Source organism: Pelophylax lessonae (assembly GCF_965119305.1).
Source record: "Pelophylax lessonae genome assembly, chromosome: 12".
In the NCBI taxonomy this organism is placed as follows: Eukaryota; Metazoa; Chordata; class Amphibia; order Anura; family Ranidae; genus Pelophylax; species Pelophylax lessonae.
Window position 1 is genome coordinate 150926521 of NC_138779.1, and position 26243 is coordinate 150952763.

Sequence of the window (26243 nt, forward strand, 5' to 3'; positions counted from 1 at the left end):
CTCATCGCCGTGCCACAGCCGAAGGCCCCTGTCACACGGGCTGTCTGATTAGGTCCGCCTGTCAGTTTTTCAGGCAAACCTGATCGGACCCTTCAGTCTCCTCTATGGAGCAGTAATCTGCCGCCATCTGATCCTGTCCACCAAAAACAGACGGATGGTGGTTCTATTTTCTATCCATCCCGTGGATCGGATCAGATGGCATCGGATGGAAAGAGACAGACAGTCTGTTTCCATCCAATTGCGCTATAGAAGAGAGTGGAGTTCTAGTCGTATGTATTTGTAAATTTAGTATACGTTTTATTAAATAAAGCTTGGTTGTAAGCCCCGATTCACACTCATGCGATGCGGGAAGGCTGCGAATTCGCAGCGTGTTCCCGCATCGCAAGCGCGCCCCTGGCAGTTCACACTGCCATATGCGATACGCTGGGGGTGTCAATGTAATCTTAACGACACCCCCAGTTTGATCGCATATCGCAGTGCGATCTTGCAGTTCGCACAGGATCGGATCGCACAAGTGTGAACCGCTGTGCGATCCGATCCTGATGCGGCTGCAAAAAAGGGTCCTGAGCGTCTTTGCTGCGGGTGCGGTGCGAATTTAGCCATACAAAGTGTATGGCTAAACTCGCACCGCACAGCCGATCGCATGTAATGAAGGAGCAGTGCGCTCCGATATTACATGCGATCGCCGCAGCTGCATCAGTGTGAACCGGCACTTAGTTTAAAAAAAAAAAAACTGGCTCCTAACTTTTTTAGCTGGCTCCTAGATTTCAGGCAAATTTGTCAAGCCCTGCCTTAATGGGTAGTGTTTGAAAAAGGTATAAAAATCTAGGTAGTATAGTCATCTTTAGCAAATTACACCTACCAAACCATGCATGTAAACCTGTGTTCCATTTCTCCAACTGAAGGCGGGTTTCGGTTAAAAGAGGGATAAAATTAAGTTCAAAAACTTGAGAAGGATTAACCGGTATAATAGTACCTAAATATCTTAATGCCCTATTTGTCCATTTGAATTTAAAGTTCTGTTTTAAATTCTGTAAAGTTCTACTAGGTAAGTTTATTCCCATGGCTTCTGATTTGGTAAAGTTTATCTTCAAGTTGGAGATGGTACCATACTGTTCAAATTCTCTGATAAGGTTTGGTAGTGAAATCAATGGGTTAGCGATTGAAAAAAGAAGATCATCTGCATAGGCAGAAATTTTATATTGTTTCTTCCCCACTGGGATGCCCTCAACATCTTCATTTTGTCTTATTTTACATAAAAATGGTTCCAGGGAAAGAGCAAAGAGTATGGGTGATAGGGGACCCCCTGTCTCGTCCAATTCTTAATCAGAAAAGGTTCAGAGAGAATCCCATTAACCTTAACTTGGGCTGATGGAGCAGAGTATATGGAAGATATCCATTGTAACATAGTCTTTCCTAAGCCAATATGTTTAAGTGTAGATAGCATAAATTTCCAGTTAACTCTATCAAACGCTTTTTCTGCATCAGTTCCTAAAAAGACACATGGAAATTGGGTTTTGTCTGCGGCATATAATAATCATAATTATTATATTATTATGATTATTATAATAATCAATGCTTTTGTAGTGTTGTCTCTCGCTTCTCTGTTTGTTATGAATCCTACATGGTCTAAATGAATTAGGGAATGTAAATGTTGCGTCAGTCGGGTTGCTAAGATCTTAGTGAAAAGTTTTAAATCTATATTGAGCAATGATATTGGCCTGTAACTCCCGCATAACATTATGTCTTTATCCTCCTTGTGTATAACTACAATGTGTGCTCTCAAAGTATCTCTACAAAATATAGTATTCGATCCTACACCATTAAACAGATTCAGTAAATATGGTCCCAGAATCGGGAAGAAAACCCTATACAGGGAGTGCAGAATTATTAGGCAAATTAGTATTTTTGAGGATTAATTTTATTATTGAACAACAACCATGTTCTCAATTAACCCAAAAAACTCATTAATATCAAAGCTGACTATTTTTGGAAGTAGTTTTTAGTCTGTTTTTAGTTTTAGCTATTTTAGGGGGATATCTGTGTGTGCAGGTGACTATTACTGTGCATAATTATTAGGCAACTTAACAAAAATCAAATATACAGTATACCCATTTCAATTATTTTTTTTTACCAGTGAAACCAATATAACATCTCAACATTCACAAATATACATTTCTGAAATTCAAAAACAAAACAAAAACAAATCAGTGACCAATATAGCCACCTTTCTTTGCAAGGACACTCAAAAGCCTGCCATCCATGGATTCTGTCAGTGTTTTGATCTGTTCACCATCAACATTGCGTGCAGCAGCAACCACAGCCTCCCAGACACTGTTCAGAGAGGTGTACTGTTTTCCCTCCTTGTAAATCTCACATTGATGGACCACAGGTTCTCAATGGGGTTCAGATCAGGTGAACAAGGAGGCCATGTCATTAGCTTTTCTTCTTTTATACCCTTTCTTGCCAGCCACGCTGTGGAGTACTTGGACGCGTGTGATGGAGCATTGTCCTGCATGAAAATCATGTTTTTCTTGAAGGATGCAGACTTCTTCCTGTACCACTGCTTGAAGAAGGTGTTTTCCAGAAACTGGCAGTAGGACTGGGAGTTGAGCTTGCCTCCATCCTCAACCCGAAAAGGCCCCACAAGCTCATCTTTGATGATACCAGCCCAAACCAGTACTCCACCTCCACCTTGCTAGCGTCTGAGTCGGACTGGAGCTCTCTGCCCTTTACCAATCCAGCCACGGGCCCATCCATCTGGCCCATCAAGACTCTCATTTCATCAGTCCATAAAACCTTTGAAAAATCAGTCTTGAGATATTTTTTGGCCCAGTCTTGACGTTTCAGCTTGTGTGTCTTGTTCAGTGGTGGTCGTCTTTCAGCCTTTCTTACCTTGGCCATGTCTCTGAGTATTGCACACCTTGAGCTTTTGGGCACTCCAGTGATGTTGCAGCTCTGAAATATGGCCAAACTGGTGGCAAGTGGGATCTTGGCAGCTGCACGCTTGACTTTTCTCAGTTCATGGGCTGTTATTTTGCGCCTTGGTTTTTCCACACGCTTCTTGTGACCCTGTTGACTATTTTGAATGAAATGCTTGATTGTTCGATGATCACGCTTCAGAAGCTTTGCAATTTTAAGAGTGCTGCATCCCTCTGCAAGATATCTCACTATTTTTGACTTTTCTGAGCCTGTCAAGTCCTTCTTTTGACCCATTTTGCCCAAGAAAAGGAAGTTGCCTAATAATTATGCACACCTGATATAGGGTGTTGATGTCATTAGACCACACCCCTTCTCATTACAGAGATGCACATCACCTAATATGCTTAATTGGTAGTAGGCTTTCGAGCCTATACAGCTTGGAGTAAGACAACATGCATAAAGAGGATGATGTGGTCAAAATACTCATTTGCCTAATAATTCTGCACTCCCTGTAGTATTGGAGAGTAAAGCCATCTGGCCCTGGAGCTTTCCCAGCTTTAATCGCATTCAGAGCTTTTTGAATTTCTGTCAATTTTAATGGTGAATCTAATTCTTTACAGATTTCCACTGATAATTTAGGAAGTTGAGATAATTTAATATAGTCTTCCATCTGGGCTGCCGAAGAAAATCGATCTGGAAGGTTATATAAATCAGAATAGAAGTCTCGAAATGTCTGAACGATTTGTTTGGGTAGTGATAGCTTTTTCCTTTAGGAGATAAGATTTGAGGAATATATATGTAGCTGCTTTGATATCTTTTATCGCTCTAGCAAGGAGTCTCCCACATTTATTACCAGATTCATATCCAATTTTACGGCTCCATTGTAAGGAAGCTTTGGCCTTATAACTTATAAGATCAGTAATTTGTTTCCGCACAGAAATCATCTCTATCTCCTTGTTAACTATTGGAGATCTTTTATGTTTAATCTCCATCTCATGTAGTAGAGAGAGCAACGATGCCAATTTTTTCTCTCGTTCTCTTTTAACCCTGGACCCCATGTTTAATCAATACACCCCTGATTACTGTTTTGTGTGCTTCCCATAGTATGCCTGGATCTCCTTCTGGGGACTAGTTTATTTGAAAATATTGTTGTATTTCTTCTGTTATATCTTTGAGGATCTCCGGGGTCTGTAATAAGCTCTCATTTAATCTCCAAAATCTATTTGTAAATGATAAAGTATCAGAAAGTGAATAAAGTAAAGTAATTGGGGCATGGTCGGACCAGATTATACTTCCAATTTCAATTTTTTGTATTGCATGTAACTGTCTATGAGGAATTAAAAAATAGTCTATTCTTGTATAGCTCCCATGAACCGAGGAAAAATATGTGTAGTCTTTTTCTCCAGGGTGTATTAAGCGCCATGCATCTACAAGTTGATGTTTATGTAATTCTTGCATTACGCGTTTGCTTATTCGTAAAGGAATAGAAGAAGATCCTAATGAAGTGTCTATTGTAGGCATTAAAGGGACGTTTAAGTCTCCTCCCGTTATCAGCTCGGGATATCAATGCATCTCTTACATGTCTCTAAGATGGCCACTCTGCCCTTTGACCCCTGTCATCACTCCTGGGTGGAGCCAGCCTGGTTCATCCCAGGTTTCAGTGTCAGGCTGATGGCCCCCTGCACATGCACAGCTCAGCTTCCAGTGTCAGGATGATGGCCCCCTGCACATGCACAGCTCAGCTTCCAGTGTCAGGATGATGACCCCCCTGCACATGCACAGCTCAGCTTCCAGTGTCAGGATGATGGCCCCCTGCACATGCACAGCTCAGCTTCCAGTGTCAGGATGATGGCCCCCTGCACAGCTCAGCTTCCAGTGTCAGGATGATGGCCCCCTGCACATGCACAGCTCAGCTTCCAGCGTCAGGATGATGGCCCCCTGCACATGCACAGCTCAGCTTCCAGCGTCAGGATGATGGCCCCCTGCACATGCACAGCTCAGCTTCCAGTGTCAGGATGATGGCCCCCTGCACATGCACAGCTCAGCTTACAGTGTCAGGATGATGGCCCCCTGCACAGCTCAGCTTCCAGTGTCAGGATGATGGCCCCCTGCACATGCACAGCTCAGCTTCCAGCGTCAGGATGATGGCCCCCTGAACATGCACAGCTCAGCTTCCAGTGTCAGGATGATGGCCCCCTGCACATGCACAGCTCAGCTTCCAGTGTCAGGATGATGGCCCCCTGCACATGCACAGCTCAGCTTCCAGTGTCAGGATGATGGCCCCCTGCACATGCACAGCTAAGCTTACAGTGTCAGGATGATGGAGCTTACAGTGTCGGGATGATGCCCCCCTGTGCATGCACAGCCCAGCTTACAGTGGCTGATTGATGGCCCTCTGCGAATATACAGAAGTTATGTCATCCCTCACTGGCCAATGAAGAGGACCGAAGACTGGCATTTAGACGAAGATGCCAGCCCAGGACCGTTACCCCCATTCATAAACACTTACCTGAGTTCTCTCAATATCCAGGACAGGCCAATGGGGGACTTCAGGAGGTAAAGGACTGCTTAGTGCAACATTGTTGCACAGAGCAGGTAAGTATAACATCTCTTTTTTTTTTTAAAGGGAAAAAAACCAGTGCAACTTGTCATTCGATTTGAGAGTTCAAAATCGCATGACAAGTCGCCCTTTTTTTTGCCTATGGATCAGTTCGAATCGGTGCGACTCTGACTTGCACCAATTTGAAAAAGTGTCCTGCACTATATTTGGCGTTTTTATGTGCTTGAAATCGCACAGCTGTTGGCAAGTCACAGATGAAATCGCACTGACTGGCAGTTTTGAGATTGCGCTGAAGTAGTGCAATATCAAATCCGCATTCAGTGTGAACGGGGGATTGGTATCCCTTTAACCACTTGCCCTCTGGAAGATTTACTCTGTTCATGACCAGGCCATTTTTGCTTTTTGGCACTGCGTTTCTTTAACTGACAATTGCGTGGTCGTGCAAGGCTGTACACAAATTACATTTCTATAATTTTTTTCACACAACTAGATCTTTCTTTTGATTGTATTTTTGAGCTATAAAGAAAAAAAAAAAACATTTTGAAATAAAAACAATATTTTTTTCTTTCTGCTGTAAGGCCTAACGCACACTGGACGTTCTATAAATGCACACTGGACGTTCTATAAACGCACACTGGACGTTCTATGAATAGCAGGAGCTTTAGCTGTAGAATGGTGCTGTTGAAAAAAAATTTTTTTTTTTTTTAGCGTTTTGCAGTGATTTTGCGTTAGTGTTTTTTAGTGCTTCCGGTTTTTAGCTTTTTTTCTAGCAAAACTTTACTCCCAAAAAAGCTTATGGCATAAGCCCAGAATAGACGCATTTTTCAGAGTTAGAGTGTTTTTACAGCTGAAAAACTCCTCCTCAGACCCACTAGTTCTGTTTTTTTCCTAACTGAAAATACCTCTGCCAAAAACTGCTGATAAAAGCTTATGTGTGCATGAACACATAGGGTAACATGCTGGGGAGTTTACTGGCTGTAGAAAAAAACGCCAAAAACAGCCGCTGTAAAAACATCCAGTGTGCATGAGGCCTGAAACATATCCAATAAATAACATTAAAAAAAAAAATGTAAGAGCCGGTTCACACTGCCGCGACCATAAGTCGCCCCATGTCGGAGCGACTTTTTACCGCGACTTGTGAATTATTTTGCGTGACTTATATGACAGACGACTTTGTGTTTGGCCAATCAGAATATGATGTGTTGTGACCTAATTCCCCTTTTCTGTTTTTTTTTTTTTACTCATTTCCTCATTGCCCACCAGTGCCACATATCAGTGTCCACCAGTGCCAAGTATGTGTCCACCAGTGCCACTGCCCACCAGTGCCACGTATCAAGTGTCCACCAGTGCCACGTATGTGTCCACCAGTGCCACTGCCCACCAGTGCCACTGTCAAGGAATCGACCACGCCCACGGCGACTAGCTAACCGAGACGCGGTGAATCGTGACTGGGGAAGATAAGGGGATAACGGAAATAAAGAAACTTCCTACTGAGTAATTAGATTGGCTGCAATACTTTCACAGCCTGCACTGCCTTCGGTGACCACTAGAGGGAGACTCCACTCCAATCCAGCTGGCTGACCACACACAGGCAGATACAAATCTTACATACAATCAGGTGTCCTCTAAGGGTTGGGGAGCAGTCTAGCAATTAACACACTACTAGGATTCCTCCAGCTATCCTACAAGCCAGAACCCCTGTGCTAATCACTCTTCCCACTGTCCCCACACCCACACACCACAAACGATAGCCTGCTACCACCCAACAGTTTGTCCACAGACTGGTCTGCTGGGACACCACACACACGCAGATCTCCGTCTGGTGTACAATCTGCATGCAATCTGCCAACACACAGTGCAATTGCATACAGATTGGCATGTAGCGTATATATCAAGCGATTTTAGGCACTAAAATGCAAACAAAATCTCTCTAGAGGTATGAGTCCTAGCTTAGTACACAGAAGTCACTTATTAATTTTATAATTTAATATCCCAAAAGTGGGCAGTGCATAAAAAATATATATACAAAGCAAAAACAGTTCCAAAAATACACAAAAGATAAAAAGACACACAATTGGCAATTTGCTATGAAAATAAAAGGGAATAACACAGAAATAAACTTTACCTAAGGTTATCTCTTTGGCAGAAGCATATCAGAAATTGTGCAGGAACTCCCCAGTTCAGAACTGGCTTCAAGGAAGAACCATGTGCAAATCTCAGATTCCCAATTTATTGGAATATTGATGTGGGCTGGACTTTAGCCCTTAACGAATCAGCCACAATGGGTTTCCCCCAGCTCAGCCCACCCGAAGTCCTGTGTTCTGAACTGACCAGAGTTGAATTGGCCCAAAATGGCGCTGGCCGCTGGGCCAGGGATAGGAGTTCTGACACCAGCGCGTCGGTCTGATTCCGACAGTACCAAACACTGCTTGCCTGCCGCAATCAGGCGCCATACAACGGTTTTGTGCAATTCTCCAGGACCCCACCCATGCCACAGACACAAATTCATATGTATTTGTAGCCCCATATGTGAGCCACGAGAAAGAATTATTTTCATCTCTCTGCCACTAATATTTTAACTTTTATGAGAGATAAAATACATTCCTTTGATCTGATGGTATCACTCCATGCTTGTAGACTGTTTGGAGCCTATGGCCGCCTCCTGCTGATTTCCACAGCCAAAATGACTAGCAGTCTCCTTTTGAAGCTTCCTGGAAGGTGACAATTTTTGTTCAATTGCATGGGGGACCTTAATTGGCAACGAGGTGTCAACCCTATCCCAGAGAGACCAGCTGTGTCCTTTCAAATGCACTAACAGGACATGTGTGTGATTAACCCAAAATGACATTACATCTACAATTCACTATTTCTACAGATCACTTCATATTTCCCTAATGCAAAGCTACCCTATATCCGACATTTACGTTACAGCCACGAATCAGTGTCCACCAGTGCCACATATCAGTGCCACGAATCAGTGTCCACCAGTGTCACGTATCAGTGCCACGAATCAGTGTCCACCAGTGCCACATATCAGTGCCACGAATCAGTGTCCACCACGAATCAGTGTCCACCACTGCCACAAATCAGTGTCCACCAGTGCCACGTATCAGTGCCACGTATCAGTGTCCACCAGTGCCACGTCTCAGTGCCACGAATCAGTGTCCACCAGTGCCATGTATCAGTGCCACAGATCAGTATCCACCAGTGCCACATATCAGTACCACGTATCAGTGTCCACCAGTGCCACGTATCAGTGCCGCGAATCAGTGTCCACCAGTGCCACGTATCAGTGTCCACCAGTGCCACGTATCAGTGTCCACCAGTGCCACGTATCGGTGTCCACCAGTGCCACTAATCAGTGTCCACCAGTGCCACGTATCAGTGCCACGAATCAGTGTCCACCAGAGCCACGTATCAGTGCCACGTATCAGTGGCACGAATCAGTGTCCACCAGTGCCACGTATCACTGCCACGAATCTGTGTCCACTAGTGCCACGTATCAGTGCCACGTATCAGTGTCCACCAGTGCCACTTATCTGTGTCCACCAGTTCCACTCACACAGACCAAGCAGAGATAATGGAATATATATACCATTACATATATATATACACCATATAGGCATGGCTGCAGTGTGGGGAATGCCTGGCTAATCTCTTTCTTCTTCCTGGAAAGTCTGATAACAAGTCGCTTCAATTAAGATAAGGAGGCAACTCCCATTGAAGTATATGGGACAGTCGGATCACAGGTCGCCTCAAAGTAGTACAGGACCCTTTTCTGAAGTCGGAGCGACTTCAGTAGTAGACTTCAGCACCTCTGACAAGTCGCGCTAGTGTGAATGGGCTCTTAAAGTAACATTTCCTCATAAGTTTTAAGACAACATGTATTTTGCTAAATATTTTTGGTAAAAAAAATAAACCCCAATAAGCGTATATTGATTGGCTTGTGTGAAAGTTCTAGCGTCTACAAACTATGGTATATATAGTTGGAGTTTTTATTTACTTATTTTTTATAGTAGTAATGGCGCTGATCAGCAGGACTGTGATAGTATGGTAGGGAATCTTACACTAACACTTTGTGGGAACCAGTGACACTAGTACAGTGATCAGTGCTAAAAATGTACTCTATCACTGTACTAAAGCTGCACGATTCTCGATAAAATGAGAATTGTCATTTTTTTGCTTAGAATAAAGATCACGATTCTCGGCGTAACATCAGCTTTCACATTATACAAAAAAAATTGGGCTAACTTTACTGTTCCGTTTTTTTTTTTTTTTTAAACATTAAAGTTTCTCAAAAAAGTGCGTTTGAAAGACCGCTGCACAAATACAGTGTGACATAAACTATTGCAATGACCGTCATTTTATTCTCTAGGGTCTCTGCTAAAAATATATATATAATGTTTGGAGGTTCTAAGTAATTTTCTTGCAAAAAATACTGATTTTACCTTGTAAGCAACAAGTGTCAGAAAAAGTCTTAGTGTTTAAGTGGTTAAAGGAGTTAACCACTGGGCGCAGCAGCCTCCCCAGCACCCCCTCATACTTACCTAAGCCCCATCTCTGTCCAGCGATGTCCACAAGTCCTGGGACTCTCTCTCCTGATTGGCAGAGACACAGCCATTGGTGCCTGCGGCTTTCAATCAAAGTCAGTTAGCAAATCAGGAGAGAGGGGGGGCAGGACCGAACGGCAGCTCCGTGTTTGAATTGCTGCTTGCTGTAGGGGCACTCAACAGGAGGGAGGGGCTAGAAGCAGAATCGAGGGACCCAAGAAAAGGAGTTAGGTATACACAGGTTTGTTATGAGGAAAAAAAGAGACTTAACAATCACTTTATACTGACCTCATTTACAGACCGAAATTCATCCCATGATCTAAAATAAGGAAACAATACAATGTTTATAGTTATCTCCCAGCGCTGAGCAATGTTAACAATTTGCCGACTGCCCCACGCAGATTTACTGCGGCAGGGCGGCTCGGCTGCGCATGATCACATAGATCTACGTGATCATGTGCATGCGTTCTCGGCGGCACACCGCTGGAGCCGTGCTCCCGCTGTGATTAGACACAGCAGGAGTCAGACTGCGGGAGGAGCGGCTCGATTGCCAACGTCCTCCCGCGATCTTCAGAGACACTGACAGAAGAGCTGCCTGCCTATGTAAACAAAGCAGGCGGCTCTTCTGTCAGACAGGCAGAGAGAGATCGTGTTTTTCAGCTAAGCTGAGACACAGATCCCTCTTTGCCTGTCACGTCACAGAGCCTACCCCCCCCCACAGTTAGTAAGCACAAGTAGGCATACATTTAACCCCTTGATCACCCCCAGTGTTAACCCCTTCCCTGCCTGTGTCATTTATACAGTAACAGTGCATATTATTTAGCACTGATTACTGTATTGATGTCACTGGTCCCCAAAAAAGTGTAAAAAATGTCAGTTAGGGGTCCGATCTGTCCGCCGCAATGTCTCAGTCCTGCTAAAAATCGCTGATCACCGCCATTACTAATAAAAAATAAATAAATAAAAAGTCCAAAATATCTATCCCGTAGTTTGTAAACGCTATAACTTTTGCACAAACCAATTAAAATACGCTTTTTGGAATTTTTTTTTACCAAAAATATGTAGCAAAATACAAATTGGCCTAAACTGATAAAAAAATTTGATTTTTTTTAGATCTTTTTATTGGGAATGTTTTATAGCAGAAAATAAAAAATATTGTGTTTTTTTTTTTTTTTCCAAAATTGTCGATATTGTTTGTTTATAGCGCAAAAAATAAGAATCGCACAGGTAATCAAATACCACCAAAAGAAAGCTCTATTTGTGGGAAAAAAAGGTACAGCGTTGCATGACCGCGCAATTGTCCGTTAAAATAACTCAGTGCCGAATCGCAAAATATAGCCTGGTCATTAAGGGGAAAAAAATTCCGGTCCAGAAGTGGTTAAGTAGGCCCATGTGAACAAGGCCTTAGGCTGGCCATACACCATACAATTTTCTTATTCAGTTTCCTTTAGATTTACCTTCAACTATGTAGTGCAAGGGCCTGCCTGACTGCATACAAATTGAAAGTGTTCAGGTTTGAACTTATATTATATGGTTTTGGTAAATCTAAAGGAAAGTTGAACAAGAAAATTGTATAGTGTATGGCCAGCCTTAGCCCTGGTTCACAGTTCTGCGATGCGGGAACGCTGCGAATACGCAGCGTGTTCCCGCATCGCATCCGCACCTCTGGCAGTTTACACTGCCATATGCTATACGCAGGGGGTGTCAATTAAAAGTTAAAGACACCCCGAGTTAAGATCGCATATCGCAGTGCGATCTGCAAGTTCGCACAGAATCGGATCGCACTAGTGGGAACCACCATGCGATCCGATTCTGCTACGGATAAAAAAAGGGTCATGTGCGTGTTTAGTGCGGATGCGGTGCAAATTCAGCCATACAAAGTATATGGCTGAAATTTGCACCGCACAGAGATCGCATTAATTTAGGAGCAGTGCGCTCAATACTGACCTTGTGTCTCACTTCAGCAGGCTTCCATAATGCGGTACGGCTGCTCTAAGGAACTCCAGTCAGTGGTTGTATTAAAGTGCGGTTCTACTCCTTTTTAGATTTATAAAAAGTCAGCAGCTACAAAAAGTATAGCTGCTGACTTTTAATAAACACACTCACCTGTCCCACAATCCAGCGATGCGGCCGTCCAAAGCCTCGCTCCTCTCCCTCACCTCTCCCCGGCGCTGGCATCACAAGTGTGAGCACCAGGTTGTGACAGCTTGTGGCTTAATTTTTGGGTGGAACTGCGCTTTCAGTAAAATGCAGGACTAATAGTTCCTAAGATACTTAGCGCCATCTGGTGGCCAAATGAGTATTTTCCTGTTTAAATAAAAAATGATTTAGCACAGAAAATAGCCTAATAACATTTGCTATCTTGCACGGAAATAATGTATATGCACATTTACTGGGCAAATTGCGATTGTATTTTTAATTTTTTTTATTTTTTTAAATATACCCATTTGTGTTGTATTTTGTTTTAATCACCACATATCACTCATGTAAACCTTTGTTTTTACAGGCAGATTGTCTGCATAATGAGTCAGGGGGACACCAACTCTGCTGCTGTCCCTCATGCTGCTGAGGATGTACAGGGGGATGACCGGTGGCTCTCTCAGGTAATACAGAGGATTTTTTGGGGTATTTTCTTTTCTTATGAAAAAAAGACTTGCCCTCGAACTTGTTTTGCAAATGCTTCATTTTCAACACGTTGGTTCCAGAGTATTAAAATGCTGTGACAAAAAAAGGTTTATCCTGTGCTACTAAATTATTAAAGCTGAACTCGGGTAGTTTAAAAATCTTCTAAATTCTTCTTGTCCTCTGCTAGAGTACATGCTAGCATTTTATTCAATCTACACTTGCATAGTTTGTGCTACATTTACCTTGTGACATCATTGATGAATACAGGGTAATGGAGCAAAGCCCGGGCATCATGAGGTAAGATTATGCAAGCGGTAGTGTCCATTTCACAGCCAGTGAAACAAACTTCAATTCAATCATACAACAGCAATTGTAGTTTTTATTGACTAAGGGTCCTTTCACACAAGCGATCCGATCAGATCCGCCTGTCAGTCTTTTAGTAAAGAAGAGGAGCCTGTACAACTGTTAAAGACTGAAGGTCAGCTTGGAGTTCAGTTTTAAAGCAAACATTAGGCTCAGCTGTCCCCTACCCCTTTTGAATAACAACTGCACCACTGTTTTTGGTCTGGTTATGTCACAGGCCCTCTTCATCCTCCTTTTTTTTTTTTTTTTTTTTCTGCCACTGCTATCTGTAAACTTCACCTATTAGTGACAGAGTAGGGGCAGAGCCTTGATGCTCTGGGCTCACAGAAAGTGGATTGAATATTGCTAAGTGTTATTTACCCTGAAAAAGAAGGGATGCCGCATCCCTGGATCAATAGGTGTGCTAGGGACAACACTGAAGACTAGTTGACTATAGGCAGTGCTGTATCTTGGCCTAGGCTAACAAGGCCCAGGCCTAGGGCAGCACTTTGCAGGGGGTCAGCAAAAAAGCTGCATCCCCCACAAAAAAAAAAAAAGAAACAGACTCCTCCCATCCCCCGCACGAAAAGGGTCCTCGGCAGCATGCGCTACACTTTTAGAATACTGCCAGTCTTATAGGGCGAGTTGGGCCGGAGGCAAATCAGTCTGGCACTCCCATAAAGTGGTCACACTGCTACCTGCTGGAATGATAATACTGGCCGGTGAGGACACCGACCGCACCTTTATATAACTGGCCCGAGGGTCGCCAATGCTAATAAGTGACACTGCAACCTAATGCTCCGCCTACCCTTCTCTGCCCCCAGGTATGGCAGGCATCATGTCAATAATATAATTTCATTTCTTTAAACATCCTTGTCGCATACTGAATTGCATCATATACAATTAAGACTTTTTATTGTATATGATTGCAATAATATTTTGGACCTGCTCACCTCATATGTGCTATCGCAATATGTCACTGGGCTAGTAGGATTACTAAGATATTTGGACTTGTGTTTGCTGCTACTGATTATTCCACATATTTGTATAATGACTATGGACTTCCTAGTCATTATACAAATAAGTAAAATAATCCTATGATTACAATTAATGGCAGCAAACACAAGTCCAAATATCTTAAAAGAAAGGAGTATTTTTACTAATCCAGTGACATAAGGCTGTACTAATGGGCACTGATAAAGCTGCACTGATGGCCACTGATGAGGTGGCACTGATAAGCTACACTGAAGGGGCTGCACTGACGGGCGCTGATAGGCTACACTGATGGGCACTGATATCCTGCACTGTTGGGCGCTAATAGGCTGCACTGTTGGGCGCTAATAGGCTGCACTGATGGGCGCTAATATGCTGCTCTGGTGGCCACTTAGGAGGCGGCAATGGTAGGTACTGATAAACTGCACTGACGGGCACTAATGAGGCTGCACTGATAAGGCAGCACTGATATGTTGCACTGATGGGCACAAGGAGTCACTGATAATCTTCACTGATGGGGCTGCATTGATATGCTGCCCGGATGGGCAATGATATGTTGCACTGATAGGACCTAATAATCTGCACTGATGGCCACTGATGAGGCAGCACTGATGGCCACTGATGAGGCTGCACTGATGGCCACTGATGGGGCTGCACTGATATGATGCACTAATTGGCCCTGATAGGCTGCACTGGTGGCCACTGATGGGACTGTACTTGGCGTAGGTCAACACAGAGGACAAGAGGGCACTCTTTAGGTCTAGAGGAAAACAGATATTTGTCTCCAAATATGGAAAGGTTTCTTCACCGTAAGAGCTGTGAAAATGTGGAATAGACTCCCTCCAGAGGTGGTTCTGGCTAGCTCACTAGATTGCTTTAAAAAAGGCCTGGATTCTTTCCTGGGTGTACATAATATAAATGGGTACTAATATTAATAGGTTAAGTTGATCCAGGGAATATCCGATTGCCTCTCGGGGGATTAGGAAGGAATTTTTTTCCCCTACTGTAGCAAATTGGATCATGCTTTGCTGGGGTTTTTTTCTCCTTCCTCTGGATCAACTGCGGGTATACTTTGAAGAGACTCTCAAGAGACTTAAATGATAGGCGACTTTGTCTGTGGGGAATGCCTGGCTAATCTTTTTCTTCTTCCTGGAAAGTCTGATCACAGTAGCTTGAAAATAGATAAGGATCCGACTTAGAGGCGACTCCCATTGAAGTCTATGTGCACAAGTCGGATAGAGGTCGCCTTGAAGTAGGACAGGAGCCTTTTCTGAAGTCAGAGTGACTTCATTAGTGCATATTAAGACGGCTCTCATTCATTTACATTGAATTTGTAATGACAAGCGACTTGGGGCGACTTGAGGTCGCGCCAGTGGCGTCCCAAGTTGGAGTAGTGTGAACCGGGTCTAAAGGGTTGAATTTCCATCTGTAGATTAGGTCAGTTTAACCACCTAAAGACTAAGCCTTTTTCTGACAATTGCTGCTTACAAGTTAAAATCAGTATTTCTCTTACGTCCTCCGACAGTCGCCGCCCCTTCATATTCGTCACAATAGGGTTATTGACCTTTGCTCCGTAGGAGTGGCTAGACAACAGAATATGTTAATATCAAAGCTTTTAGCCTACCCCACCCCCAGGGGGTGGTCCCCTCAGTCAATACCCTCCTGCTTCCTGCATTCCTACCTCAGTTTTATTTGTCTAGCTCAGGAGTAGGTTAGACGTTTCCTGTGCTGGGGCTTTTCAGTCTCAGCTTCTTTTCTCTTTTTGGTTTTATTTGGAGTTTTTTTCTCTTTCTTTACTTAGCTGTTTATTTTCAGCTCTAGTTAGGTCTTCTGATGAAGATGATCGTGCGGTGCTGGGTCTCGGACTGGCCTCCCTGGTTATCCGGGGTTCAGGGCCAGTGGCTTCCCAGCCTGCCATCGAGCGTTCAGCTAGGTTTCCCTGGCAAATATGAACGACCCATCCCTGTTCGCTGCGGGGATGCTGCGGTGAGGTGGCTACCTCACTGGACGCCATGCGGTTTCGCACCGCAATTCCACTGCGTCCTGGCTGCGACTCTCCCTGTCCTTAGTGCAGCGGTTTGATCGCTTGTGCAGGCTCCCCACGCCATCCTGATGGTAAGTGTATTTCTGTGTGGGGACCTGTCTGTCTTGGGTGTCAGTCTGTGGGACCCTGCATGTCTGTGCATAATGTTCAGCTCCCTGTCAGTATAGCTGCTCTCTGTGGGCTGCAAGGGGGGGGGGCTCTCCTGCTCTGCTCTGTGTAACAGGCTGTGTGACATGCTGTGTGCTGTGAAGGACATGATTGTGAGACATGTTGTGGGCATACTGTGCGGCGACCGCTGCTGCGGTCCGCCATTTTTTTGTGACAGTTTTGTGGTGGCCGATCCTGTGTGGTGAGAGTGCCGTTTTGGCGCCAAATGCCGCCATTTTGGCGGTGATTGCGCGGGCCACATGTCAGTGTTTCTGCCTCTACAGCCTCGGCCGGCGGCCATGTTTGTGTAGCCTTACATAGGCTTTATGGGGGCGGTCAGTCTCGCATCACTTCCTTTTGCTCTGAGGACAGCGATCGTTGAAGCAGCAGCCTGTGTGACCTCTCCAGGTTTTACCTTCCATTCCTGTATTCCTTGCCTTTGTATTCCTAGCCCGGTGGGTCAGTGTGTTTTGTGAGTGCGGTGGGCTGCGATCGCCGCGACCTTAAAGGGGGAGTACTCCTTTTTTTCCTAAGTTACTGGGGCATGGATTCTCAGGAAAGCAAGTTTCCTCCTTCCTTGGTAGGGGGCCAGGGGGCTGCTGCTGCTTCCCCCGAAGGGGCTGATCTGGCTACTATTGTGGCTAACCTTGCTGCTCAGGTGCAGATGCTGGTGGCTGATCGATCCACAAAAAGGCCCAGGGTGTCCATTTCCTCTGATTCAGAGGGCGATGGGGATGCTATGGCTGGAGTGCCCTTCTCAGGGTCTCGTTCTTCTCTAGACCTTGCGGGGTCTGAAGGGGAGGCTGAGGTGGAAGGGGTTGATAATACTCCCCCTGGCTCATCTGAAGAGCTTGCACTCATGGATGAGTTGGTTGCTTCTATCAAACAAACGCTGCATTTGGAGGATGAACCATGTCCTCCTGCTTTGATGTCCTCTTATGGGACGCAGAGAAAACGCAAAACGTTGCAGGTTTTTCCTTGCTCTATGGAATTTCAGCACGCTGTTGAGGAGCAATGGCGCAACATAAAGAAGCCTTTTGCTGTGCCGAGTAGGTTCAAGCTGCGTTATCCTTTTACACCAGCTACTGATGAGCGTTGGTGTGTGCCGTCTCAGGTGGATCACGCGGTGGCGATTTTGAATAAATCCACTGCGATTCCTGCTGAGGATACCCCGGTGTTCCGGGACCCTACGGACAGGAGATTGGAGTCTCTGGCCCGTCACTCTTATACGGTTGCGGGCTCTATGCTGAAGCCTATTTTTGCTTCCATTATGGCAGCCCAGGCTATTGCCGATTGGACGCAGGTGCTCAGGCGCACTCTGGTGGCTGACTCTGCTTCGCCGTCGACATTGGCTATGGTGGATCAGATTCATCAGGGTGTCATGTATTTGTGTGATGCGGACCTAGATCTGGTCCCTTTGGCTGCGCGTCTGCAGAGTGTGGCGGTGTTGAACCGTCGCCTGATCTGGCTGAAATGTTGGTCTGTTGACCAATCTTCTCGCAAGACTTTGGCTAATTTGCCTTACGCGGGTTCTCGCCTTTTTGGCGAATCCTTGGATACTCTGATCAAGGGTGTTTCTGGGGGTAAGAGCACTCTTTTGCCCCAGACTCACAAGTCTAAGTTTGTTCGCGGTAAGAAGAATGCTTCGTTTAGACCCTCTCAGGGGTCCTTTTCGTGCCTTTCGGTCGCACTATAAGGGTAAGCCCTTCAAGGGACAAGGCTCCCAGAAAAAGCCGTGGGCAGGTAAGCAGAAGTCCGGCCAGTCCGGGTCCGCTGCCCATAACAATGCGGCCTGAAGGGACGCCCTCACCCAGTTCCTGGGGTGGGGGGACGTTTGCTCGGTTTTCTTCAACCCTGGCTGGCCCGCGTTCGGGACAGGTGGGTTCAGGAAATCGTTCGATCTGGATACAAGATCGAGTTTCTCTCTCTAGGCCAGCGGGCAGATTTTTTCCCTCAAATCTTCAGCTGTCTCCGGAGCACTTGCAGGATCTGCACCTGGCGGTGCGGGACCTGCGGGCTCAGGGAGTGGTGATTCCGGTGCCTCATCGGGACAGATTTCGGGGATTCTGTTCAAATCTGTTCACTGTGCCCAGAAAGGAGGGCAAGGTACGTCCGATTCTGGACTTGAAAGCTCTGAACCGCTTTGTGCGGGTTCGCAAGTTCCGCATGGAATCCATGCGCTCGGTGGTGGCTGCCCTGGTTCCAGGGGAATTCATGGCCTCCATCGACTTGAAGGATGCGTACCTTCACATCCCCATTTTCGAGGGTCACCAGCAGTACCTTCGATTCGCCATTGCGGAGGATCACTACCAATTCGTGGCGTTGCCCTTTGGTCTCACCTCGGCTCCGCGGGTTTGTCACCAAGGTGCTTGCGCCGGTTCTGGCTTTGTTGAGAGCCCAGGGCATCTTGATCCTGGGGTATCTGGACGACATTCTGGTTCGGTCTGCAACCAGTCAGGGCCTGGTGAACGACCTGTCCGTCACGATGCAGACTCTGCAAGAGTTCGGTTGGACAATAAATTTTCCAAAGTCGACGCTGTGTCCGTCGGTTCGTCTTCCTTACCTGGGTATGATCCTGGACTCTGTTCAGGCGAAGGTCTTCCTGCCGGAAGACAAGCTCCGGAAGCTTCAAGAAGAAGTCGGGTCCCTCAGGGACGTTCAGTGCTCGTCCCTCCGAACGTGCATGAGGTGTCTGGGACTGATGGTCTCGGCTTTCGAGGCGATACCCTTTGCCCAGTTTCACACGCGGGGTCTCCAGAGGGAGATTCTGGCCAGGTGGGACGGACAACCACAATCTCTGGATCTCCAGATTTCGTTGAGTCATCGCACCAGAAGGGACCTTCTGTGGTGGCTCCAGTCCCCGGCGGTGTCGGGGGGCAAGTCCTTTCGTCCTTTGTCGTGGACGGTGATCACCACGGATGCCAGCCTGTCGGGCTGGAGTGGTGTTCTGGGCGTTCTGTCCGCCCAGGGAACTTGGTCGGAGGAGGAGTCCTCCCTTCCGATCAACCTTCTGGAATTGCGAGCAATAAATCTCTGCCTTCGGCGTTGGTCGGACAGACTGCAGGGCCGTCCGGTTCGGGTGCAGACGGACAATGCCACAGCGGTGGCCTACATCAACCACCAAGGGGGCACCAGGAGTGCCCGAGCGGCTCGGGAAGTAGCCGACATTCTGTCTTGGGCCGAGACGCACGTCCCGGCGATATCTGCTGTTCACATTCCGGGGGTGGAAAACTGGCAGGCGGATTATCTGAGCCGCCAGACCCTGGACCAGGGAGAATGGTCCCTTCACCCGGATGTCTTTCTGATGTTGTGCGAGGAGTGGAGGTCCCCAGATGTGGACCTGTTCGCGTCTCGTCTGAACAACAAGGTGGAAAGGTTCGTGGCAAGAACGTGCGATCCTCGGGCAGACGCCTCAGACGCGTTGGTGTCACCCTGGCATCAGTATCGTCTGATGTATGCCTTTCCGCCGATTCAGCTGCTGTCCAGGTTCCTTCGGAGGTTGGCCTCGGAACCGAAAACGGTGATTCTGGTGGCACCAGACTGGCCTCGCCGGTCTTGGTACGCAGACCTCGTGAATCTGGCGGTCGGCGCTCCATGGCGTCTGCCTCTTCGAGACGATCTCCTGTCTCAAGGGCCGATATTTCATCCTGCTTTACAGTCGCTGGCTTTGATGGCCTGGCTGTTGAAACCCAGATCCTGAAGGATAGGGGTCTCTCCCCTGAGGTCATTCACACTTTGATTAAGGCTAGAAAGTCCTCTTCGGGGAAGGTTTACTACCGTACTTGGAAGGCCTATTTTGCCTGGTGTGAGTCCAGGGGGTATTCCCCTCGTTCATACTCGGTATCAAGGGTGTTGGCTTTTCTTCGGGCGTGGACCAGCGTTTGGCGTTGGCCACGATTAAGGGTCAGATTTCTGCTCTGGCCGTTCTCTTTCAGCGCCCTGTGGCGCGGCATCTGGTCCCTCCTAGGAGGGAGCCTTTGCCTCCATGGGACTTGAACCTTGTTCTGTCCATGTTGCAACATGCTCCTTTTGAAAAAATCAGGGAGATCTCGTTGTCTATGTTGTCCAAGAAGGTCGCCTTTTTGGTGGCAATCACCTCGGCTCGCAGGGTGTCGGAGCTGGCTGCCTTGTCCTGCAGATCTCCGTATTTAGTGGTTCACTTGGATAAGGTGGTCTTGCGTCCTAACCCGTCTTTCCTTCCGAAAAGGATTTCGGAATTTCACCTCAATGAGGACATTGTCTTGCCTTCGCTTTGCGCAAAGCCTAAACATCCAAAGGAAGTGGCTTTGCATTCCTTGGATGTTGTTCGGGCGATCAGGGTTTACCTGTCATCGACTGAATCCTTTCGCAAGACGGATTCTCTCTTTGTCCTTCCAGAGGGGCCTGGAAGGGCATGGCGGCGTCGGCCTCTACCATCGCCAAATGGATCAGGCAGGTCATTGAACAAGCCTATGCTTTGAGGGGGAAAGTTCCTCCCATGCCTGTGAAGGCGCACTCTACAAGATCTCTGAGTACGTCTTGGGCCTGTCATCATCGGGCTTCTGTGGCCCAGGTGTGTAAGGCGGCGACTTGGTCGTCCGTTCACACCTTCTCAAAATTCTACAAGGTGGATGTTCAGGCATCGGCAGATGCTTCCTTTGGCCGTAAAGTTCTTAGTGCGGCAGTGCCTTAGGGTCCTTTGTTTGGGTCCTTGGCTGTTGGGGTATTTTTACCCCTAGGTTACTTGCTCTTTCCTGGGTTTTTGCTCCTGTTGAGCAAGTTTTTTTTCATGTTGCCCAGTTGGTTTCCTTCCTTTGGTAAGGTTCTTTTCTCTGATGTGGGTATTGCGTTGCCTTAGGCGCGGCTGCTTTTTTTCCCACCCCTCATGTCTACACTGCTTTGGGACGTCCCTATTGTGACGAATATGAAGGGGCGGCGACTGTCGGAGGACGTAAGAGAAAACTGAATTTTTGTAAAATCTTACCTGTAAAATTCCTTTCTCTGAGTCCTCCGACAGTCGCCGCCCCCGCCCCTCTTTTGGGGTTTTGTTTATGTACTCTACTGCTATGCTACTGAAACTGAGGTAGGAATGCAGGAAGTAGGAGGGTATTGACTGAGGGGACCACCCCCTGGGGGTGGGGTAGGCTAAAAGCTTTGATATTAACATATTCTGTTGTCTAGCCACTCCTACGGAGCAAAGGTCAATAACCCTATTGTGACGAATATGAAGGGGCGGCGACTGTCGGAGGACTCAGAGAAAGGAATTTTACAGGTAAGATTTTACAAAAATTCCATTTTTTTGCTAGAAAATTACTTAGAACCCCCAAACATTTTTTATATATATGTATGTATATATATATATATATATATATATATATATATATATATAGCAGAGACCCCTAATTATAAAATGACAGTCATTGTAATATTTAATGTCAAACTGTATTTCCACAGCAGTCTTAGGAATGCAGTTTTTTGAAAAAAAAAAATACATTTTAATGAACTTAAAAAAAACGAAACAGTAAAGTTAGTCCAATTTTTTTGTATAATGTGAAAAATGATGTTACGCCGAGAATAGTGAGAGAATGGTGATCTTTATTCTAAGCGAAAAAATTGTGATTCTCATTTATTTAGAATCGTGCAGCCCTAGTTACAGTGATCACATGGTACAGACTGGGCCACTCACAGCTCATCTGTGCCATGTGATCAGCTGTGGCCAATCACAGCAAATCACAACAAAAACTGAATGAATGGATTTCATTCCGTAAAATATTTGCATATACTGTACTGTAGCAATGAAATTCACTGCTATAAGCTAACACAATTCCCCGTACTGTTACCAGTCAGTGTCCCTGATCACCGCTACACCCATTAACCGGTTGCCGACCGCCGCACGACTATATACTGCGGCAGTCAGCCCCGGCCAGGCAGAGTGACGTATCGGTACGTCACTCGCCTGTCACTGACTTGCGAGCCTATCGCGGGCGGGCGCGCGCCCGCCGAGGCGCGCGCCCGCCGCGGCTCGTTCACAGGCAAGTCAGTGCGTGTGACCGGCGGACTCGATGTCCGCCAGTCACACTGCGATCGCTCCTGTGAAGGGAGAAAGACAGAGCAGCTTGTGTAAACAAGCTGCCTGTCAGTTCTCCCTGTGTAAAAGTAAAGATCTGACCGTTCTACTATGTAGAACGGTTGATCTTTGCTTTTACACCAATAGGAATGTCCCTACACAGTAGAAAGCACGCCCCTAGGACACACTTAACCCCTCCCTTCCCAATAAAGTTAACCCCTTCCCTGCCAGTGTCATTTTTGCAGTAACAGTGCATATGTATAGCACTGATTACTGCAGTAATGTCACTGGTAACCCCAAAAGTGTCAAAAATGTCAGTCAAGGGTCCGATCTGTCCGCCGCAATGTCGCAGTACCGAAAAAAAAATCGCAGATCGCCGCCATTACGCGTTAAAAAAAAAAACACCAAAAATGACAAAAATCTTTCTCTTTGTTAGTAAACGCGATAACTTTTGCGCAAACCAATCAAAATACGCTTTTTGCGATTTTTTTTACCAAACATAGGTAGCATAAAACAAATTGGCCGAAAAATGTTAAAAAATTTTGATTTTTACTTTTTTTTTTGGGGAATTTCATATAAAAAAATGTGAAAAATATTGTTATTTTTGCAAAATTTACGCTCTTTTTTTCTTTATAGCGCGTGATCAAAAAATCGCACAGGTGATCAAATACCACCAAAAGAAAGCTCTGTTTGTGGGAAAAAAAGGACGTCAAATTCGTTTAGGTACAGCATCGCACGACCGCGCAATTGTCCGTTAAAGTCACGCAGTAAAAAATCGCAAAAAAACCCCTGGTCCTTTAGCAGCCAAATCCTCCGGGGCTTAAGTGGTTAATATGATGACGCTGTACTGTACTAGTAACTGCATGTAAAAAAAAAAAAAAAAAAAATGATGACAAAAATTACAACTTCAAAAAACTCGCCATGCTTCTTCCTACTCTTACTAAATACCTTGGACTGTCTACATTCCATTCTGTTATTTTTGGGCCTCAAGTCAGTACCTCAGGAATTATCAGATATATAACATATACAATATATAACATAGACTAAATATCACCAAATGAATGTGATAGTTGTGTGAACAAATTGATAAAAATTTAGCTTGGGTACAGTATTGCATGACAGCGCAATTGTCATTCAGATTGCAACAGCGCTGAAAGCTGAAAATTGGTCTGGGCAGGAAGGGGGTAAAAGTGCCCGGTATTGAAGTGGTTAAAAGAAATGGTCGGGTATGGAAACTTACATACTTGTCTTGTGACAGGTACACATTAACAACATACATGAAAAAGCTGTGGTTTTTCAATTTTTTTATTGTTTTGATAAGAACAATGCAATGTAATTTTTCCTAAAAAAAAAAAGTTTTATTGAAACAATTTATTTTCACTATTTCAGCACAACAGGTTTGTATTGGACTGTAAGGACAAAGAACCAGATGTCTTGTTCGTAGGTGACTCCATGGTGCAGTTAATGCAGCAGTATGAGGTAATATGCTTTTTTTTTTTTTTATTTCTCTTTTTCCTTTTTTTATTTTTTGTAAGTAGGTTGCCTCTAAAACATGCTAAGCTTTTTATTTTTTAGGATTTATATGTAATACATATTATAATGTACCACATTTTATATATTGTTTTTTTTTTTGTTTTTCTAATATTTTTCCTTTATTTTGTTAAAGACTAAACAAGTGAATACAGAAGCAGTTGAAAGTCTGAGGACTGAATCTTCCTCTTTTTTTGCTTTACTACAGCTCAAAACAGACTTTTAGTAACCATAGAGAGTATAAAAGCAAGCTACAGTTAAACTTTCCTATCAGAAGACTCAGTGATGTGTTATTCTAGTATTAAATGTTTAATTTTAAAATATAGATTATATTATATCATTTCTAAGTTCAACTTTTACTTTGTCTCTGTACAAATTAGGCTGTTCCTGGTCCCTCTCCAGGATTGTCCTACCCAGCACACAGATCGGTCTTTCCCCAATGAGATCCCACCTCCAGCACACAGATCGGTCTTTCCCCAATGAGATCCCACCTCCAGCACACAGATTAGTCTTTCCATATTGAGATCCCACCTCCAGCACACAGATCGGTCTTTCCCCAATGAGATCCCACCTCCAGCACACAGATCGGTCTTTCCTCAATGAGATCCCACCTCCAGCACATAGATTAGTCTTTCCATATTGAGATCCCACCTCCGGCACACAGATCGGTCTTTCCCCAATGAAATCCCACCTCCAGCACACAGATCGGTCTTTCCTCAATGAGATCCCACCTCCAGCACACAGATCGGTCTTTCCCCAATGAGATCCCACTTCCAGCACTAGGATCGGTCTTTCCTCAATGAGATCCCACCTCCAGCACTCAGATCCAGCTTTCCCCAATGAGATCCCACCTCCAGCACACAGATCGGTCTTTCCTCAATGAGATCCCACCTCCAGCACACAGATTAGTCTTTCCATATTGAGATCCCACCTCCAGCACACAGATCGGTCTTTCCCCAATGAGATCCCACTTCCAGCACACAGATCGGTCTTTCCTCAATGAGATCCCACCTCCAGCACTCAGATCCAGCTTTCCCCAATGAGATCCCACCTCCAGCACACAGATCGGTCTTTCCCCATTGAGATCCCACCTCCAGCACACAGATCGGTCTTTCCCCAATGAGATCCCACCTCCAGCACACAGATCGGTCTTTCCTCAATGAGATCCCACCTCCAGCACACAGATCGGTCTTTCTTCAATGAGATCCCACCTCCAGCACACAGATCAGTCTTTCTTCAATGAGATCCCACCTCCAGCACACAGATCGGTTTTTCCCCAATGAGATCTCACCTCCAGCACACAGATCAGTCTTTCCTCAATGAGATCCCACCTCCAGGACACAGATCCAGCTTTCCCCAATGAGATCCCACCTCCAGCACACAGATCGGTCTTTCCATATTGAGATCCCACCTCCAGCACACAGATCGGTCTTCCCCCAATGAGATCCCACCTCCAGCACACAGATTGGTCTTCCCCCAATGAGATCCCACCTCCAGCACACAGATTGGTCTTTCCTCAATGAGATCCCACCTCCAGCACACAGATCGGTCTTTCCCCAATGAGATCCCACCACACACACACATCTTTCTCCTGTATTCCTCCTCCAGCACACACTCTCTAGTTTCTTCTTCAGAGACTCCTCAGTCTGCAGTCACACACTCCCACCACACAAATTTCATAATGAAAACTGCCCTTGTCCTGCCCATTAACATTATACACTAAACCCAGACACACAGTCTGGCTATTCAACACTCAGAAAGATCATCGGTTGAGCAGCAGTCTCTGACATTTTTCACCTCTGCAAAAGTAAAATTTCTCTTTACTTCCCACTGTACATGTGTGCGCGCATGCCATGGCGCAAACGCACATCCCTTCCCACTATCCAAACTAGCAGTGAGATGTCCTTCCAGTACACAGAACATTCTAACCAGTTTCATACCCACAGACAGTGGTGGGATTCAGCCGGTTCGCACCGGTTCGTGCAAACCTGTTACTAATATTTTCCAAGTTCGCCGAACCGGTGCAAGCTGCCAAAGAAGGGGGGTCACTGACAGTCTGTCACTCCAGTCAGACTTACTGTTCAGCAGACAGTGACTCAGCTACCATCCGATTCCGACTCCCCTGGCTCTGGCTGGCCTCTCTCTCTTCCATCTCTGCTGCAGGAGCCTACACACACAGCACTGGTTGCTAGAGTGGAGCCGCTTGGCATCTAGCAACCAGTGACATCACTTCTTCCTCCTCCTCTCCGCCTACTCAGATTTGGTACGCCTCCTCCACCCACTTCCTTCAGCACGGCTTAGCAGCGCCACGTGATGTCTTAGCACTGCAGCATGGCTGGATGGAACTGGAGAGGAGATTGCTAGTAACAGTAAGTACTGTATATGATAAATGCAGGCTATATATATATATATATATATATATATATATATATATATATATATATATATATATATATATATATATATATATATCTAGAAGCAAGC

The 26243-nt window shown here is 45.6% G+C and overlaps 1 protein-coding gene across 1 annotated transcript in view; it reads left to right on the forward strand.

The window, feature by feature from the left end:
• PAFAH1B2 (platelet activating factor acetylhydrolase 1b catalytic subunit 2) overlaps nucleotides 1-26243 on the forward strand; it is a 75329-nt gene that overhangs the window by 10454 nt on the left and 38632 nt on the right. Inside the window, exons 2-3 of the mRNA XM_082274296.1 lie at nucleotides 12539-12635; nucleotides 23619-23708. Of these exons, the coding sequence (XP_082130422.1) occupies nucleotides 12555-12635; nucleotides 23619-23708 (171 nt within the window). The 5' untranslated portion in view covers nucleotides 12539-12554. The remainder of the gene's footprint in view (nucleotides 1-12538; nucleotides 12636-23618; nucleotides 23709-26243) is intronic.